Consider the following 17,208-nt stretch of genomic DNA (forward strand, 5'->3'; position numbering starts at 1 on the left):
ATGTAGTCTATGGAGTTATGTCTATTCAATAATTTGTTTTGCATATGGAAACTATTTGCAAAAGAAATCACAATAATTAATTATTAGTTAAAAAAGAAAAAAAGGAATTAAAAAAGAAAAAAAAGGACATCAAAGTTATCCAAGAAACACTTCAAACATTCACTATCAAATTTGTTTGTTGCTTCTAGTTAGTGAATACACGAGAATGGGATACCAAACACCTAAAATTCATATTTGAGATAGCATAGTTCATCAGACAATGTAACTAAATATTAGGAATGTCTCGACCAAATGTGCTTAATTGTGCGTGGTTAATTGTTCAGTTGAGCGTTTTCTATGAAATTGAAAGGAGTAGAGCTTTTTCCATGCTATGCTGATTGTGGACTTACCCATATCGAGCGTATGGGCTATCATATTCACTCGGAATCACCGCCAACACCTGCACCTGCACCATCACCAGCAACAGGAGTGGCAACAGAGGAAATGAGAGCACGAGGGGAAGTACTCTCTACTTATTGTACTGTTTAAAATTACATGTACTCATCAAGCCTATGGGTCGAATTAATCAAAACTGTAGTATCTACGTCCGACACAATAGCCATTTCTTTGGTCTCTCTTCTTTCCCAGTAGAAAACCCAGGCAGCCTTTCAACTGACTCATTCTTGTGGAGATTATATACCATCCATATTTGTACAAAGTACTTTGTTTCAGAAAATACTCTATAAAGACAAAAATAATGCTTGTAAACCACATTGTTATACCAAAGAACTTCCAAATTGCTCATCCACAGAAGCTACGACATATCCCGTGCAGAAAACACACTCAAGTCCGGCAACAAAATTGACATTGCACGTAAACAAAAATTGTTGGAAACAAGTACCACATCATCATTTTGTCAACATTACTTTCACTAAACACAAAACTGAATGGCCAGTGGCCCTACTAATATTGCAAAAAATACCAAATCTGCACTAATTTGAAGTCTATGAGGGGAAAAACAGATTTTCAAGTCTTTAATTGTTTAAGCGATAAACAAACGGAGAGAACTCCAACACAGTATGAACTTAGTAACCCCTTTGAGATCATTGACCACATCATATGGAATTGGGGTTACAGTCTCTAAAGTTGCACCTTCTACCACGAAACCAGGTTTGGGGCCTTCAGGTTGCCTCTTGGTACTGATGACCTCACCTCTTGCCTTTGCTGCAGCCTTCAATTCATCATTTCTCCTGATTCTATACTTGATTTCCTCGTTGCATCGAGAAGGCTAAACATGCTCTACGCAAACATGAATCCTCATCCTGATAATCCTGTTACCAACCTGCAGGTAAAATTCGTGGAAGCAAAGATCAGCTTGCTTTCAAGATAATGGGATATAAAGTAACAATGTCATGATGATGTGTACAAAAATTTCACTATTAGAAACCAGGATGTTGATCAATGATGCAGAAGGAAGCAGAAGACAACCTAAACATTCTTGGGTCGCTCCTAATAGGTGTATCATGTATCTCATACATCAATAAAGCAACAGGGAGTTTAGTAAATGAAACTCATGCAGCTCCTTGAACAGTGGCTATTAGTGAAAACAGAAAAAGTAATGGCATGATATGGCATCTTGCAGTCTGCAGGAGCTAATTTTTATAACACACTCAAAATTATGCTACTGATCTCATCAGTTGAAATAGAACATCTATTTCAAGTTGAATTCATTTATTCTTTTTAAGCTTTTTCATATTTGTTCTTTGGGCTGTCTAACAAGTATTATACACAAATCTAATACAGAAGATTAGAATAGAAGATAAGTGCCAATGACTATCTTATGCCTTACTGATTAATAGATTAACACATTGTTCTCAATGGAATGGAATAGGAAAATATTTCATGAAACCCATGCTCACAGTCTCACCAGATAGGAAAAAAGCACAAGTACAATTTGTTTTGTGCGGTAGTCTATCTCTGAGGTTCTGAGTAAGCCAACTAATTGGGTTCAAATTGAACATTAACCTGACGTTTTACATAAGTAATTGTACTTCGAGTCAACATTCTGATAATTAGAATAGATGTTACATGTTAAGTTAATGCATAACACTTAGCAGCTGAAGACAAGGAAATTAATGCAAAAAAAATAGAACACTTGCCCAAAGAGATGTCCACCCAAATTGCACCTCTGAATCATAACCAGTTTTAAATTTTAAGTCCTTGCCAACTGTGTGCTCCAATCATTTGAATCAAAATTAGACCTGTACCTGCACATGTGGAATATCAGAATAAAATAATATATCAACGTGAAAAATCGAAACACATATCAATGGTAACGACAAAAGTTACGCAGATTGCCTCCATCACCTAGTGGCTTCCTTCTCTAGTTAGAAGCACATCCCACCATTTTAAGGTTTACTTATAAGAAGCAAAAAACATTTATTTCTATGTCCTAATCATCATAAATTCATAAGAAACTCAGAAGCAATTCTTTGTGGATTGTAAGCTGATTATACATAGGATAATAGCATTACTTGCATTAAGCATCACAGGCAAAAATAAAATATGCAGGAAAATAAACAAGAAATCAACCCCTGCTTGCTAGAATTTAGTCAAATTTAGAAAATGCAAAAACATTATACCGAAATTTAATCCACTATCAAGTATCACAATAGAATTCCTAAGGCGGCTTTCTAAATCTCTGCTATTCCAAAAGATCCAAGTCATCTCCTCAAGCTTAATACATCACATTACATAATAAACAAGCATATTAATCACCAATGCAGAAATACCCTTACTGCATTCTATAATCACCGAAAAATTTTGGAGAGTCTGCTTTATAAATGCAGGTGAGCATTCGACAACTTTACAAATCAAAAAGTCAAAAGCATATAGGAATTGCAAGAGACACGGACCAAAAAAAATTTTCTTTACAGATCAAGAGGGTAAAACCAGATCTAACCAAAAAAAAAAAAAAAAACCACCGCCACCAAGAGAATGAAAATATAAAGTCATTATTTGTCTCATAAGACCTGATGTTCTCTATATTGACAACAAGATAGAAGCAAAATTAGATAAATAAGATTAATGGAATACATAAATTTCCAATTTTTAAGCAAAATTGTAGAAGTACAAAACTTCTTTCTGAGACTTGCAAAACCCAAGCCTGTAGCCCAAAGAACCTACAGCATTTAATTTGCCACAATTGAAGACATACTTAAAGAAACCAAGGTACCATATATTTCCTTTTTTCAGTGCTTAGGCAGACACAAACATACAGAGTTAAAGAAAATCAAGCGCACTTCATAGAAAAGATGGATTCTTTCACATCTTGCTAAGTACTTCAAACGTACACCAGTCCAATGAACAACGTTTGCAAAGCAGCATCTTTAAGGGGTTTTAAGCGGCTTTCAAATAGAGCCATGAAAAATCAGTGTTATAAAATTTAAGACCATAATTACTCAAAGGCCAAAGGAGCAACAATACCACAACTTTTGGGATGGCCTGCACGGGTAGTTTTAGTATGAGACGCCTCTATGACCTGGATCACAGAGGTCCACCGAGGAAGGGAACTATGGATCTCAGACACACGCAGAGGCTCCATGGGTAGCTAGAAAAAAAAAAAGGGAAAACAGGTTCAGAACCTGAGAGAATTCAATTCTATAAGCGCGCTTAAGAGCAGCAGAGGTCGAATGTATAACATGACCAAAAGAAAAGGGAAATACTTTAGAACGAACAAAAGAGGAGCAACGGAAAAAACATGCATAAAGTTGCGCCAATGTAAAGTTCATATAACTGTATTAGAAGCATAAGACAGCATGATGTTATAGCCACATCATCAGGCAATCTCAGAAATACAGCTCATAATCGTCCAATGGCCAACGACATCGCAGTAAGCGAGTTTTTTATTAACTAAAAAAAAACCAATAAAGTATCAGAGAGCATGATAGCTAAAGGGGCAAAAGAAAGGCAGTTCTCCCTCTAATTCATCAATTAAACTGAAATCCAAAAAAGACAAAAACTTTATCGAACAACAACAAAAAAGCATCAAAATTTCTCCGAGTGTAGGGAAAAAAAATATCAAGAGGTAGGGGAAAAAAAGCCAGTTAAGTGTGACAGACCATGATAGCAAAAAAGCAAAAAGAAAAGCACATTTCCCTCCAATGCATCAATTAAACAAAAAATCCTAAAAAGACAAAAGCCCCAACCTTGACCAAGTAGACAGGAACCAAAAGCATCAAAATTTGCTGCAAACGATGACGATGATGATGAAAAAAGAAACAGATTATCTATAGATAGGCAAAAAAGAAAAAACCAATAAAGTATCACAGAGCACGATAGCAAAAAGGTCAAAAGGGAAGCAGATTCCCCTCCAATTCATCGATTTAACCAAAATCCAAAAAGGCAGAAAATGATCAAACAACAACCAAAAACAACAAAATTTCTCTAAGTGAAAAAAAACCTAATTATCTAAAGCTAGGGGAAAAAATTTAAATGCACGAGGTAAAACCACTGTAAAGGAGCAGATCCCTAGGTGTAAGAATTGGAACAGACGGCAACACAAAAAAGAGAAGAACCGGAAAAAAGGACATGCAAGTTTAAAACTAATTTCAGCTAAAAGAGAAAAGCAGTTCTCCAATACGGATAGAAACAAACTAATTTGGTTAATCAAGTTAATCAACCATGAACTATTGAAATATTCGGATTTTTTTAAAATGTAAACATCACGATGTTATAGGCACATTATCAAAGAATCTCAGAAATATAGGCCTTGACCATCCAATGGTTGGCGACATTGCAATAAACGAGGGGCAAAAAAGGGGCAATAAAGTTTCACAGACCATAATAGCAAAAGGGGCCAAAAAAAAAGGGTTCCCTCCAATGCACCAATTCAAAAAATAATCCCAAAAAGGCAGAAACTTTACCAAGCAACAACAAAAATTCAAAATTTGTCTAAATGATGATGAAAAGAAAACCAAATTATGTAGAGACAGGCATCAGCAACAGACCAAGAACAGAGAAGAGGAACAAAAAACAGAAGGGTTTATTTTTTTGGTCAAGGGACAGTTCCCTTTTATTTTCTGGAGCACAAGACAATATAGCAAAAGGTGGGGGACCAGAAGGGGAGGGAAAAAGTGCAACACTCCACAGACAAAAAGCATCACATGACAAAACGCACCAGACACTGGAACAACCCTGGAACAACCAGGAGGGGCAAGATCGTACCTTGGTTCGAGAGAAAAAACAGAAGGCCTGCGTTCGGGATGGGGAAAAAGGTAAAAGACGGCAACTCCTTGGCCTGTAAGGAAACAGTTCCAAGAATCACTGAAAGAGTAAGATAAGAAGATGGCTCGCATCAGTGGTGAACATAAGCTATATAGCAGACATTGGCAGTTCATTTGCCGAAACCACTCAGACACGAGGCAATAGGACGATTCAAAATGCTCACAAATGCACACGTAGCTAGAACCAGTAAGAGAACAGAACCCAAGTCTCCCAAATACACGAGCCGGAGCATACCTTGCAAGAAAATATTCTCAAATCAAGCAACACAAGATAAGATAAGATAACATAACATAAGATAAAATAAGGAAAAAATGAGGAAAAAAAAACACACAACCACATAACTGGCTTTACTAAAGTTTGCAACTTTCCGGGAGCCGGAGCATACCTTGCAAGAAAATATTCTCAAATCAAGCAACACAAGATAAGATAACATAACATAACATAAGATAAAATAAGGAAAAAATGAGGAAAAAAAAAACACAACCACATAACTGGCTTTACTAAAGTTTGCAACTTTCCGGCGAGCAAAATAGTAAATCTAGAGGACCTAAAGGATCCAAAAACTAAAGAAGACAAAAAAAAAATCAAAGAAAAAAAAAAGAAAACTCGCACAGAAAACCGCAACTAATCGTAAAGGAAGATCAAGAAGACTTACAACGGAGGAGGAGGAAGAGAAGCGAACGGGCGGCAGCTGATCTCGACCACTGAAACCTAGAATTGGCCGATGTCTGGCTATACGGGCCTTGTGCGGCTGCAAGAAGGGGAGAAAAACCAAAAAAAGAAAAAGGAAAAAACATGAGTCTCAAGCTCAGGACCAAGTAGAAAGCTCACGGCAAAGGGTGGGAAATGAACGGCCAATGTCTGGCCACACGGGCCTTGTGCGGCTGCGAGAAGGGGGGAAAAAAAACTCAAGCTCAGGATCAGGTAGAAAGTTCACGGCAAAGCTGCATCTCACCGAAACGGAAAAGGAAACGGGAAAAGGGAAAAAAGGAAAAGGAAAAGGAAAAGGAAAAGGAAGAAAGCTCACCACGGAAGAAGAGAAGAGAAGAGCAAACCCCAAAGCCACAGTTTAAGCAACGAATGAAGAGAACCGGATATCTGAGCAGGGCAGTGAAGCAGGCTTAGAAGCAGCATTGTCCAAAAGAAGGAGAGAGAGAGAGACGGTAGCGGTAAGAAGAGCCATGTGATAGTCCCGGACAGAGAAACAAGTTTACCAGATAGGCAGCGCGGCAGACAACGCAGCAGGAGGCACATGGGATACCGTCAGAGGAGAAGAGGCGCGCAGTGCGCGAAGAACACAATGTTTTCAATCCACATGCGCGGCACGTGAGAGGACGACGAAACTCTGGCTGAAGGGCGTTCGCACTTTATCTACTTATGTTGATGGCCACACGGGCCTTGTGCGGCTGCGAGAAGGGGGGAAAAAAACTCAAGCTCAGGATCAGGTAGAAAGTTCACGGCAAAGCTGCATCTCACCGAAACGGAAAAGGAAACGGGAAAAGGGAAAAAAGGAAAAGGAAAAGGAAAAGGAAAAGGAAGAAAGCTCACCACGGAAGAAGAGAAGAGAAGAGCAAACCCCAAAGCCACAGTTTAAGCAACGAATGAAGAGAACCGGATATCTGAGCAGGGCAGTGAAGCAGGCTTAGAAGCAGCATTGTCCAAAAGAAGGAGAGAGAGAGAGACGGTAGCGGTAAGAAGAGCCATGTGATAGTCCCGGACAGAGAAACAAATTTACCAGATAGGCAGCGCGGCAGACAACGCAGCAGGAGGCACATGGGATACCGTCAGAGGAGAAGAGGCGCGCGGTGCGCGAAGAACACAATGTTTTCAATCCACATGCGCGGCACGTGAGAGGACGACGAAACTCTGGCTGAAGGGCGTTCGCACTTTATCTACTTATGTTGATAAGAGGTTAGTGATGAGAAAAAAAGATGGACTTGACCGTTGACCTTGACATTGTCAATCTTCTTTCTGGTTTTCTTTTCTTCTCTATTTGTAATTGGCCCATATTCTTAAAAAAATATAGAACAGTTCTCCTCTCTCTCTCTCTTTCTCTCTCTCTCTCTCATCAACCTGTAAGCTCTAAATTAATAAAAGTATTTAATCCTATAACTTTAAAAAACTACCGGCGCAAAATAGAAAATCAAAGAATAATAGATAATTAAAATATAGAATATTTCAAACATTTGTTTTCCGTTTTCTCTACTTCTTAAAAACTATTAATTCATTTTCTATTAAGGATAACATACTGCTTCACAACTAAACATGTAAACTCTAAAAAATTAAAAATAAAAAAGTAGATTGTTGAAGTAGACAGAATTTATGAGATACAAAAAAGAAATTTTGAAGAAAGACAAAAAAAAATTAGAGTAGTAGAATAAATGAAATTAGTTACAACAAATGTAGGAAACAAAAAAAATAAATGAAAGATACGATTAAATATAAAAATTTAATAAGTCGTGAAAAATAAAATATATAATGGCATGGGAATTGTAAATTAAATTATTAGCAAATCACTAAATAATTATGGTCGAGATTTGGTACCAGTTATATGCAGTTAGGTTCGAGTAACGGTGGCTTTTAAAAATTGAAAATCATACCCTAACCTAATTTTTGAAGTAGTTTAAGGTAATCTAACTATTTTTCAATTTGAACAAAATTCAGTTTTCTTGGTTACCTACTTCGGTTTTTTTTTTTTTTTTGTTTGTTTTAACACTCCTACTAGGCAGAAGATTTATGAGATCGTTCTTTTTACATTTCAAGATTAAAGACCAAGAGGCCACTAGCGTTAAATTAGTCATCAAGAAAGGACTCTTTAAACTTTTCCTATTGCCCGGTAAACCAAGAGGCAGTTGCCAGAAAAAGGACATGAAGAATCCGCAGTGATTTTTTTTTCCCCCAAGCTTCTTCTTCGAACTTTTATAGCACTAAGCCAGGCATTCGTGGTAACCCAATTGGTACGACGTCGTAGGCCGTAACACCATAGCCACTTTACCCGGAATGAGTATCAAGGGCTTTATTGAAACAGGGCAAAGACGATACATGTGACAAAAACTGCGGTGGCAAATAATACACTGGGTGGGTTATAAGCCTCTTGAGCTTACTAAAATTATTAATATCATTCAGATTTCTACCTCATATATACAAGTTTTCACTGATTGGAACATGCAAAAAGAAATGCTTGAGCATCCATCCCTGTCCCGTTGGGATCATGTTGATGAGCCATCATGTAATAAGGGTTGAATCATGAAGCTATTGATATCCTGTTAACAAGATCGCATACACTGTGGATGGAAACCACGTTAATTTAGTCAGACACTCCCTTGAATCAATCATCTGTCTTTCTGCTTTGGCTTTCGTCTTTCTTTCAGGAGATGGTCAAACTTGGCCCGAGGCAATATGAACTGAACACTTTTGCAATGGTAGTCATGCTTGGCTAGAGTACTTCGATTCTGTCTGGGATGCTGTCCTTTCAACAGCCCTCCACCAGTCATCATCTTCTTCCCACTTTTCGGCCTGCTAATTTAACAAGCGAAAATAATGATCCCAGTCAGTCCGGTAAGAGATAAATGACAAGGCGCTGTGATATTCTCACTTTTAGAAGGAAAGTCTCCTGTCCTAGGCGTGCATGCAACTCAGTCCCAACCATAGGCATTCTTTAAATGTTGATACCCTTCATGAATACATGTCTCTAGGCTCCTTATAAATGCTCTCAAAAGCATTTGTTTTGTGACCCTCAATTCAGAAGTTCAGCATCACAAATGCTGGCAAAGTTCTTACTCATTTGATTAGTCCACACTAAATATATTTGGCATTATGACTTTCTTAAATGAGATAAATCACAGCTAACAGATCTTAAACTAGAAGAGAAAAGGGGAATGACCGACTCTCATGCAACATAGTAACAGCATTCAAGAAATAAAAGATGCGAGAAACACATGAATTCTGCAGGAGGCAAATAAGAAGCACCACTGGGAAAGCTGAAAGTCCTAACCATGCCAGTTAGATCCAGTGTTCTCTGTATGCTTTCAACCTGGTCTGCAAGTCTTATGGCTTCAGTCCACCACTCTTTCTTGCAGCTATCCATTAGACTTTGATCAGTTGTTGATGCTGTATCTACTGGAACCTCAGTTTGTCCTGACAGGTGGAGGAAAACTGCAGGATCCGGAATAACACCATTTGGAACTGGACGTAGAGGAGATCGATATCCTGTAAACTAATTTAACTCAGAAAATTTTGTCCTTTCATGTCCAATAGTTAATAGATTGTTACAGTTACCTCTGCAATCAGGATCATGACACTTCTGATAATAATTGCCCCTTCTAATATCAACAACGTACATTACTGAACACAAGTTGGAGAAGATCGTATTAAGAACTTCATAATGCATATACAGTCTCATTTTACTTTCAACTCTCACAAAGAAAAGGACCATGGAAGAAAGCCAGACAGGATAGACTATCTTGACCAGGAGTGGGTTTAGAGAGGCTTCCCACCAACTAATAAGGCTAAATCGATACTATGTTGCGGCTACTATTGCCAGATTTCTTCCAAGGGTCATAATTCCAGCTCAACAGAACAGAATTAGGAAAGAATGATGGAGAAAGAAAAAACGTTACCATGGTTGCTTTTATGTTGTCTGCCAATCCGTTCACAATATCTATTTCTTGACATGCTATATATCATCAATCCATATTCTGAAAACCAGTACCAACTCCGAATCTTCCCTAGGAACAGGAAACAACAAGAACGGAAACTTAACAAATATATGAAGAGTATAGCAATCCAGAGAACCATGATACGAACACAATCGAATGAGTTCCCAAATGTACATATCTGCTTATGGACGCACACCCGCACATGTAAACATACACGCACAGAGGATAGTGCACAATCACATTGTCAAGGAGCGCTGACTTGTGTGAAGTTGGAGATAAAAAACAAGATGATTCCAAGACCAAAGAGGACAAGAAAGGAGAAAAGTCAATACCCAATTTGCTGGTTCATTTTTTCAACTTATAAAATACAGATTACAAAAAATAAAAGCATATTTTCAATAAATAAATAAAGATCTCATCAAATGTCCTGGCATTCAACACAATACTTCAAGCAGTGCTGTTTCAGCCAAACTACAGTTTTCTTTGAATTACCGACTAGAAAATACTTGGTCGTTCATATATTGTAGAACATTTTGAAATTTAGACTGAAAGAGTTCATTCGCATTGGGGTGGAAGCATGATATTGAAAAATTAACTAAACACAGTATTACCTGATATATTTCCAATGGAGGCAACATCTTCAATGAAAACATCCAAAGATGGGAATGGTGATTTCCCCATCATATAGGTTCTTGAAGCATCAATTGTGCAAGCATTCCAATCAAACTCTTGAGCTAAAGTAGAATGCTTATCAAACTTATTGGCAGTCTGCAATAAAAGGAATCTATATCACTGATTTACACAATAGTAAGCCTCCAAATCATGACAGCCATCATTAACATGGAAAGAATCTGGAAATTATAATTCTGCAAACGATCATTAGAAATATAACTGACTGAGGCATACACATAAATCACTAAACACAAACCAAAGACTACAAGATCAAGTTCCCCCAAATAGAGTAGTTCAACATTACCTCTGAATCAAAGCACAGAGACTTCACACAATCTGTGTCCATCTTGCAAATCAAAAGCTTCTCACAATCATCATCCATGCTGCAAATCAAGGATGCCATAAACACTTCTTCTTCACTCTGCCATAGAATGAAAGGTCACATTACACGTAGTTTTGACATGCTCACAGATCTTTCTTGCAATACTGGATGAGAAAAATACTGTTAATATAAATTTGTGTATTTTCAGAATCAATTATAAAAATGTCATGGCCTGAAGTCCTGCCACTAACATTATATCTCTTATGAATCCCAAATGGTCAGTTACAAATTTCAGTAGCCTGTTATGGAGTTAATACTAATAGACTATAGATCAAAGATGGTTACTGAACATTTGCATAAATCCATTCTATACCACTTGGGAATTGTCGAGTGCAAGATACAGTAGCACTGGCACATGCATTTGAGGCATCTGCTATTTTCCAGCATTAAGAGAAGAATAATATGCAGAACTGAACAAAGATATAAACCATTTGATTTTATCCGTTAAACCAAAAAATACATAACAAGAGGGGAAGCATACATTGAATCATCCATGATCTACTAAATCACAAAAGTGTGGTCACAAAGCTGTTCTGCCTTCATAGTAAATCATCTAGAGACACTTACACAAGATGAAAACATATCCAAATTCAATAATTCAATAAACAATTTAAGATAAATATTTAAACCAAAAGAAAGATCTGAGTTGCTCTTCCAAGCATCCAAGCAAAGGACATAACAAATTATCTGCAATTTCATATAAAGAAGTTCCATACCATGTCCTTACATTTAAACCGCCCACTAGGTAGAAGCACAGAACTCTTGCCGGCTTTAGATGATAGAGGTAGGCGAAAGCAGCGGTTTCTTGAATACACAGCATTATCCACAAAAAGCTGGCACTGACAATTGGTTTCACTTGAATCTTTTGACACAAACAGATTCTTAAATCTTTCTTCTGTCTCCCTTGATTTATGAATATGTGAACAGACCTAATTCATGGAAATCTAAAAGAAGTTACAACGAGAGTTTTTATTTTTTTTAGCAGGGAAGGGGAAGGAAGAGTCCATGGGAGAGAATGCAATTGAACTTGACAAATGAAGCACCATAGAATAAATGTCCCAATAGAAAAGTAATATGACACAAAGATGAAATATGAGCTGCAGAAATTGCATGACATACCCACTCGAGCACCATATCTGATTAAAAATTTTAAACATATAATAACAATACATTAATGTGAACCAAGCCCAACACTGCACAACCAAACAAGTTTCTCTTCACCACGTTTGCCCCAAACAAGTTACAATAATGTTGACTGTATACTTAATGAGTCACTGACTCACCTTAGAAATTGTATAAAAGTTAAACCATCAATCTGCTCCTGATATATAACATACCTCAGCAACAAATGCACCAGCATGTGAGTTGTCCTTAAAAGCAGTCTTGGGTAGTCGGACAATTAAATGACGAGAAAACTTTTCTGCCAGCAAACAACATAATCAAAAGAACCTTCTTAAAAAACTGAATTCAATGCATTAGCAAATATCATCTCCCAACTACCAGTCTCTCCATAATTAAACGTATACACAAAACTGCATAGGAATTTTATTCGATTCAGTGCCTTCAAATTCATAAATAAATGTAGTAACCTTCGCTGAGACACTACCAAACTTACAAATATATCAACTGTTAAAACATACACTTATCCCCTAAAACTATAACCAAATGAGGTCCAAAACATATTGCCCATTAAGTTACCAACTTTTTTGGTAAAGTCAGTCAATCTCTTATTTGCTTGACAGATTCTTTCTTATGCAGCAAAATCAGTAAATGAAACATTGTACTTTTGCCTCATAAAGTGTTGATGTTTGCACAAATATGAGCATGTACAAATGTATAATGTTAACGCACTTCAGTTATACATAAAAAGCAGTGTGAGAATACAAAGTTTAAGAGACTGTGACGCATCCAAAGTCAATAGGAGATGATATGAAATTTTGAACGAGTATCACCATAAAACACAGAGATACAGATATCAAATAATGCTAAATAACATCCATCGTGTCAGCTGATAAAAGCAGAAAGCAAAATTTGTCCTCCCACCAGGGCCCAAAGCTGTCTTCAATTGCTTTTTAAGACAATGGGCTAAATGCTATATTTGAGAGTAAGATATGGTTAATTGTGGACCATATGACAGTGAATCACAAATCTAATATTGTCTGATGTTCCTTCCATAAAATTGCCAAAGGAATTTTTAACTTGCTTTTGGATAATATGAGAAATGAGAAAACATGTCAACGACCTGTAACCATGCAACTTGAAGTTAATACCAGGTACTGAGCCATTTCCCCAGATTATTTGGAAATAAATATAGGCACACTTGAACGGGAAGAGTTATGATTACAAATGCTCAACGACACATGTCACACTCAAACTTGGAGAAACACAAAATGCAAATATAATGAGCCATCGAATGTAAAACAGACAATCAGAAGCCAATGAATAAATGTTTAGCTTCTTGACCAATTTCGAGTGAGGCATTTAATAAATGCTTTACCTTCAGTGGATGAATCCAGTTCTACAATGCAGTCATGGCTTGTATCAATACTGTAATTCTCATGTAGGGCATCAAATACAATGGATAGAAGGAGATCGACCATTTCATCTCCATTCTTTTGCACATTTTCTCTCTTACTGAATTCCAAATCAAAATAGAGATGACATGGTAATCCCTGTACGATGTTGTTAGATGAAAAGTGTCATTTACGACCCAAGGATAAAACATCTTATTTGGGAGAGAGGGATATAAAATAGAAAAAAGGAATTTCTTCTGGTTACCTGATACAACTAAATACTTTGCTGCCATCACATCAAATAGATTTAGAACGTACGACATTTAATCAAAGAAGCGAAAAAACTTATCACACAATTCAGTGACCTTTAAAATTTTCAACATTATGAAAAACAGACAACAAACTCACATAAGCCACATTCAATAAAAGCATGCACGCTAACCATCAAGTGTTTACTAATTGGGTAAGCGTAACTTGCCTATGCTTTTAATTAAGGCAAACGGTAAAAGATATTTACCTCCTGAATCACTTCATAGTGGTGGCGAAACTTTGGGTTCATCTGCTTGTACCTGAAAAAAATTATTAATATGAGCAATAATTAAAAAAGAATATTCCATTTATCATCAGTTATAATAATTGGGCCAAAGTTTAGAAAAGAAAATAGTGAACAAGGTCACCTTTTCCAAAACTCCTGGTAAGTTGAAACAAGATATCTTCTCTGGCCATTCGCATGATCCTGGTAACAAAAAACATGAGATTTACGATGCTCTGTGGCATATTTAATTGCTTCATCCTGCCTTGGGAAAGTAGCCCAGATGTCCTCCCTGAATGAATATTAAACCAAAGTCATTCAAAAATTCAAACTTGATTAGCAAAAGCATTCCAAATTGCAATTGCTACCTCAACTTATTCTTTTCAGAGAGATCAACACGAATTTCATGTAACAATCGCAGCAAACGAGCTGGTCTCTTTGGAGGAACCCCATGCGGAGAGCCATAGAAGACAATTGGGGAAAATTGCTTCTTGGTGTTCAAGTTTGTTGTAATGGCCGCTGATGGAAAAGGCTGAAGAAGAAATAGAGTGATCAAGAAATAGCCTAAGCAACTGGAATCCAATGCAGGGAAGCATGAGCAGCATGCATAACAGGCATAGTACTTAACAGCTTGTCTATTTTAAGCCTATTAATCCAGATAGTGTCTCATCAAGTTTGGATGACAGTGCACTTGCAACTAAATTACGAGAAGATATCTGTAAGAGCCCGCCTTTTTCTGAACCCATTCATCCCAGTTGTATGAAACAAAGTTCGGTCAATATGAACAATGTGGATGATGAAAAAAAAAAGTATAGTGCTAAAAACACAGGAGCATAAAATCACTAGTACATTCTGGATAGAGGGCTGGGTTTCCGGTGAATCTCGATGACTTTCCCCTGCTGGGCTGGAAGATGTTATGCTACGGGAGGTGGATGCTGCTTGAGCTGAATCATTTGGCTTCACACTGTGCTTTCGTTTCTTCCTTTGTCTAAAAGCAGATTCTGAGTCATAAACAGTAAAAAGATGTGAAATTCGTTTTCACCTGTTATCACTTTGTACAATCTAGCCAAACTCAGTTAAGCTACAATAAATCTGTAAAAGACATAACAGTAGAGCCAGCCTGCGCAAATAGTCGATAACATTGGAATGCATAAATGTCGTTTCATTTCTCACAATTTTTCCTTTGTACTTCTCCATTTTAAGGTTTAGCTAAACCGAGGAAAAGAAGGTTTTTAGGAGTTTTTTTTCATATAACCAAAAAAAAAAAAAAAAAAAAAAATCCCTTGCATTGTTGCAAAGCATTCTAGCTGACGAGATCAGTTATAGATGCTGTCTAAGGTGCACAAGGCAAAGCAAGAATCATAATGAGTAGGTAAATCTGAAGTGCTGCAACTCTTTCCGTAAAAAACAAAGCCCAAAGCCGCACAGGCCAATGGGAACAAGAAAATCGAATAAGTTGAGCAAAGTACGCATGCTAAATATATCAACGAGGAATTCCAAATAATCGCTGTAATGTCAAAATCGTACAATCAAAATTTCAACTTGTTGGAGTCACTACTACTAAAAATAAAGTGTAATTGAAGGGGGGAGAGGACCGAGAGCATAGACCATACGAGGAGGAGAGACGCCGCATTTGAAGCATTGGAAGAGTCGATCTACATCATCCTCCATTGATAGACCACACCAGTTCTCGATCCTCCCCTCCGCCCTTGACTCTCATTAACGTCTGCGAGTATCAGCGCCGGTCGACTTGCTATTCTGATTCCGGAATTGGCGGGAGGAATGCATTTTCAAACTTCCACAGCAGATGCTCACGCTGTCGTTTCCTCCATGGCGATGCGAGTGGAACTGGCTGTCGCGGTAGCAGGATTTGCCATAATTGGAGCAGCGGGCTTCCATGTTCACTACGGGACTTGGTTGGGCTGTAGAACACAAAGAACTTGGGCCCGCGCTTGACTGGGATGAGCCCAATAGTGACAATCATTAGCGGCTTAAGTATCAGATTATTAGTGCATTTCCGCATTTACGAGTGAAGGCTGTGATGGTTTTCTTGGTAATTTGCAATTAGGGCTAACAGACGCTCACGACTTGATAATTCCACTCAAAATGGCGGTTTCGGTTTTTGTTAGGGGGGGAGGGAATAATTCACTAAGGGCTTGTTTGATAACTCCACCTAATGCTGAAGATTTATTCATTCAGAGCATTTTGAATTTAGGAATGCCTTACCACCTAATGTATTAAACACTTTTTAATCTGTGTACAAACTTTCAAGTGAAAATTTTTTGGATTGATTATACATACTATTAACTCTCACATACTCTTATACATCCTCCCGCACAAAGTACACATTTGTTTTGGTATACACATGCGTGCAAATGTACGTTGTCACAACCAGATGTGTACATTTAAACACCGCGTCTAAATTATTTTATTTATTTCCTATCTCTAACACAAACACACACTTATTTCTCTCTAAATACATAAATAAAGACAATTTTTTAAAGATAAAAGCATAATATTTATGTGATATTTCAATTTAGTATTATGATGCAGTTAGTCATCAAACAAACTTATTTTATTCAATTTAGTAATTTAATACTTTCAGCACTTAATTTCAAATTTCAGAATTCAGATTTTGAAATTCATTATTATCAAACTAGCCCTAAAACAACAAATAGGGGACGTGGTTACTCAACCCAAAAATTAAAAAAATAAACTCCTTTGATAAAATTGAAATCTAAAATTTGAATCTTGAAATTAAAAATTAAGTGCTGAAAGTATTGAATAACTAGATTTGTTGGGTGTCCAACTTTCAGGACTAAGGTGTGTCACCGCAAGTTCTTGTTTTAATTTTTGGTCTATCTAACGGGTGCTCTACGGATACTCATTAAAATATATTTTCAGATGTCATATTTTTTAAAATATAAAATTAATTAAAGAAAAGTAAATAAATACAAAAGATGATGGATAAGATAAAATAGGTAAAGTATATAGATACAAGGGAGAGTCATAATTTAGTTATATGTATATATATGATATGTCATATGTAAGCATTTTATCTTCTTTTTTTTTTCTTTTCTTTTCTTACATTACTTGGCTGCTCTTGCACCAACTTTCGAGAGTCCACGGGCGTTGGACTGCGAGTAGACTTTTCATCCTCAACTGCTCCATGCATTCATCGCTTTT

The 17,208-nt window shown here is 37.0% G+C and overlaps 2 protein-coding genes across 16 annotated transcripts; both read right to left on the reverse strand.

Annotated features, from left to right (window-relative positions):
* Positions 1–827: 827 nt before the first annotated feature.
* Positions 828–7,308, reverse strand: LOC113731553 (uncharacterized). 14 transcript variants are annotated; one of them, XM_072073370.1, is made up of 8 exons: positions 7,001–7,308; positions 6,814–6,884; positions 6,480–6,671; positions 5,921–6,016; positions 5,429–5,499; positions 5,206–5,278; positions 2,145–2,246; positions 828–1,327 (listed from the first exon to the last, which is right to left on the reverse strand). In XM_072073370.1, exons 3-7 carry the CDS (start codon positions 6,517–6,519, stop codon positions 2,185–2,187), a joined length of 342 nt encoding a protein of 113 aa, XP_071929471.1. In that variant the 5' UTR covers positions 6,520–6,671; positions 6,814–6,884; positions 7,001–7,308; the 3' UTR covers positions 828–1,327; positions 2,145–2,184. The 14 variants fall into 14 exon arrangements, 4 of the variants coding, with proteins under 4 accessions (XP_071929471.1, XP_071929474.1, XP_071929472.1 ...); XR_011833577.1 differs by lacking the exons at positions 828–1,327; positions 7,001–7,308 and adding exons at positions 3,466–3,589; positions 6,293–6,363 and having other exon boundaries at positions 2,190–2,246; positions 6,814–6,994; XR_011833589.1 differs by lacking the exons at positions 828–1,327; positions 7,001–7,308 and adding exons at positions 3,466–3,589; positions 6,293–6,363 and having other exon boundaries at positions 2,190–2,246; positions 5,206–5,304; positions 6,814–6,994.
* A 947-nt stretch (positions 7,309–8,255) lies between these two features.
* LOC113724960 (uncharacterized) lies at positions 8,256–15,848 on the reverse strand. 2 transcript variants are annotated; one of them, XM_027247880.2, is made up of 14 exons: positions 15,636–15,848; positions 14,872–15,023; positions 14,391–14,554; positions 14,168–14,314; positions 14,008–14,059; positions 13,475–13,649; positions 12,315–12,397; positions 11,694–11,906; positions 10,900–11,016; positions 10,535–10,691; positions 9,885–9,992; positions 9,544–9,609; positions 9,260–9,474; positions 8,256–8,781 (listed from the first exon to the last, which is right to left on the reverse strand). In XM_027247880.2, exons 1-14 carry the CDS (start codon positions 15,691–15,693, stop codon positions 8,692–8,694), a joined length of 1,797 nt encoding a protein of 598 aa, XP_027103681.1. In that variant the 5' UTR covers positions 15,694–15,848; the 3' UTR covers positions 8,256–8,691. The 2 variants fall into 2 exon arrangements, with proteins under 2 accessions (XP_027103681.1, XP_071929477.1); XM_072073376.1 differs by having other exon boundaries at positions 8,256–8,784.
* Between the last annotated feature and the right edge of the window lie 1,360 nt (positions 15,849–17,208).

The sequence above is a fragment of the Coffea arabica genome, chromosome 2c (assembly GCF_036785885.1).
Source record: "Coffea arabica cultivar ET-39 chromosome 2c, Coffea Arabica ET-39 HiFi, whole genome shotgun sequence".
NCBI lineage: Eukaryota > Viridiplantae > Streptophyta > Magnoliopsida > Gentianales > Rubiaceae > Coffea > Coffea arabica.

Coding starts and splice junctions, on each gene's coding strand:
- LOC113724960 (XM_072073376.1), bottom strand. CDS start 15,693: ATGGAGGATGATGTAGATCGACTCTTCCAATGCTTCAAATGCGGCGTC. Junction 14,315..14,390: donor TCTGAAAAGAATAAGTTGAG/GTAGCAATTGCA, acceptor ATATTCATTCAG/GGAGGACATCTGGGCTACTT. Junction 11,907..12,314: donor CTGGTGCATTTGTTGCTGAG/GTATGTTATATA, acceptor TCCATGAATTAG/GTCTGTTCACATATTCATAA.
- LOC113731553 (XM_072073370.1), bottom strand. CDS start 6,519: ATGTGCCTCCTGCTGCGTTGTCTGCCGCGCTGCCTATCTG. Junction 5,500..5,920: donor TCTCTTCCTCCTCCTCCGTT/GTAAGTCTTCTT, acceptor TTTTCTTGCAAG/GTATGCTCCGGCTCGTGTAT. Junction 2,247..5,205: donor GTTTTTTCTCTCGAACCAAG/GTACGATCTTGC, acceptor CCACATGTGCAG/GTACAGGTCTAATTTTGATT.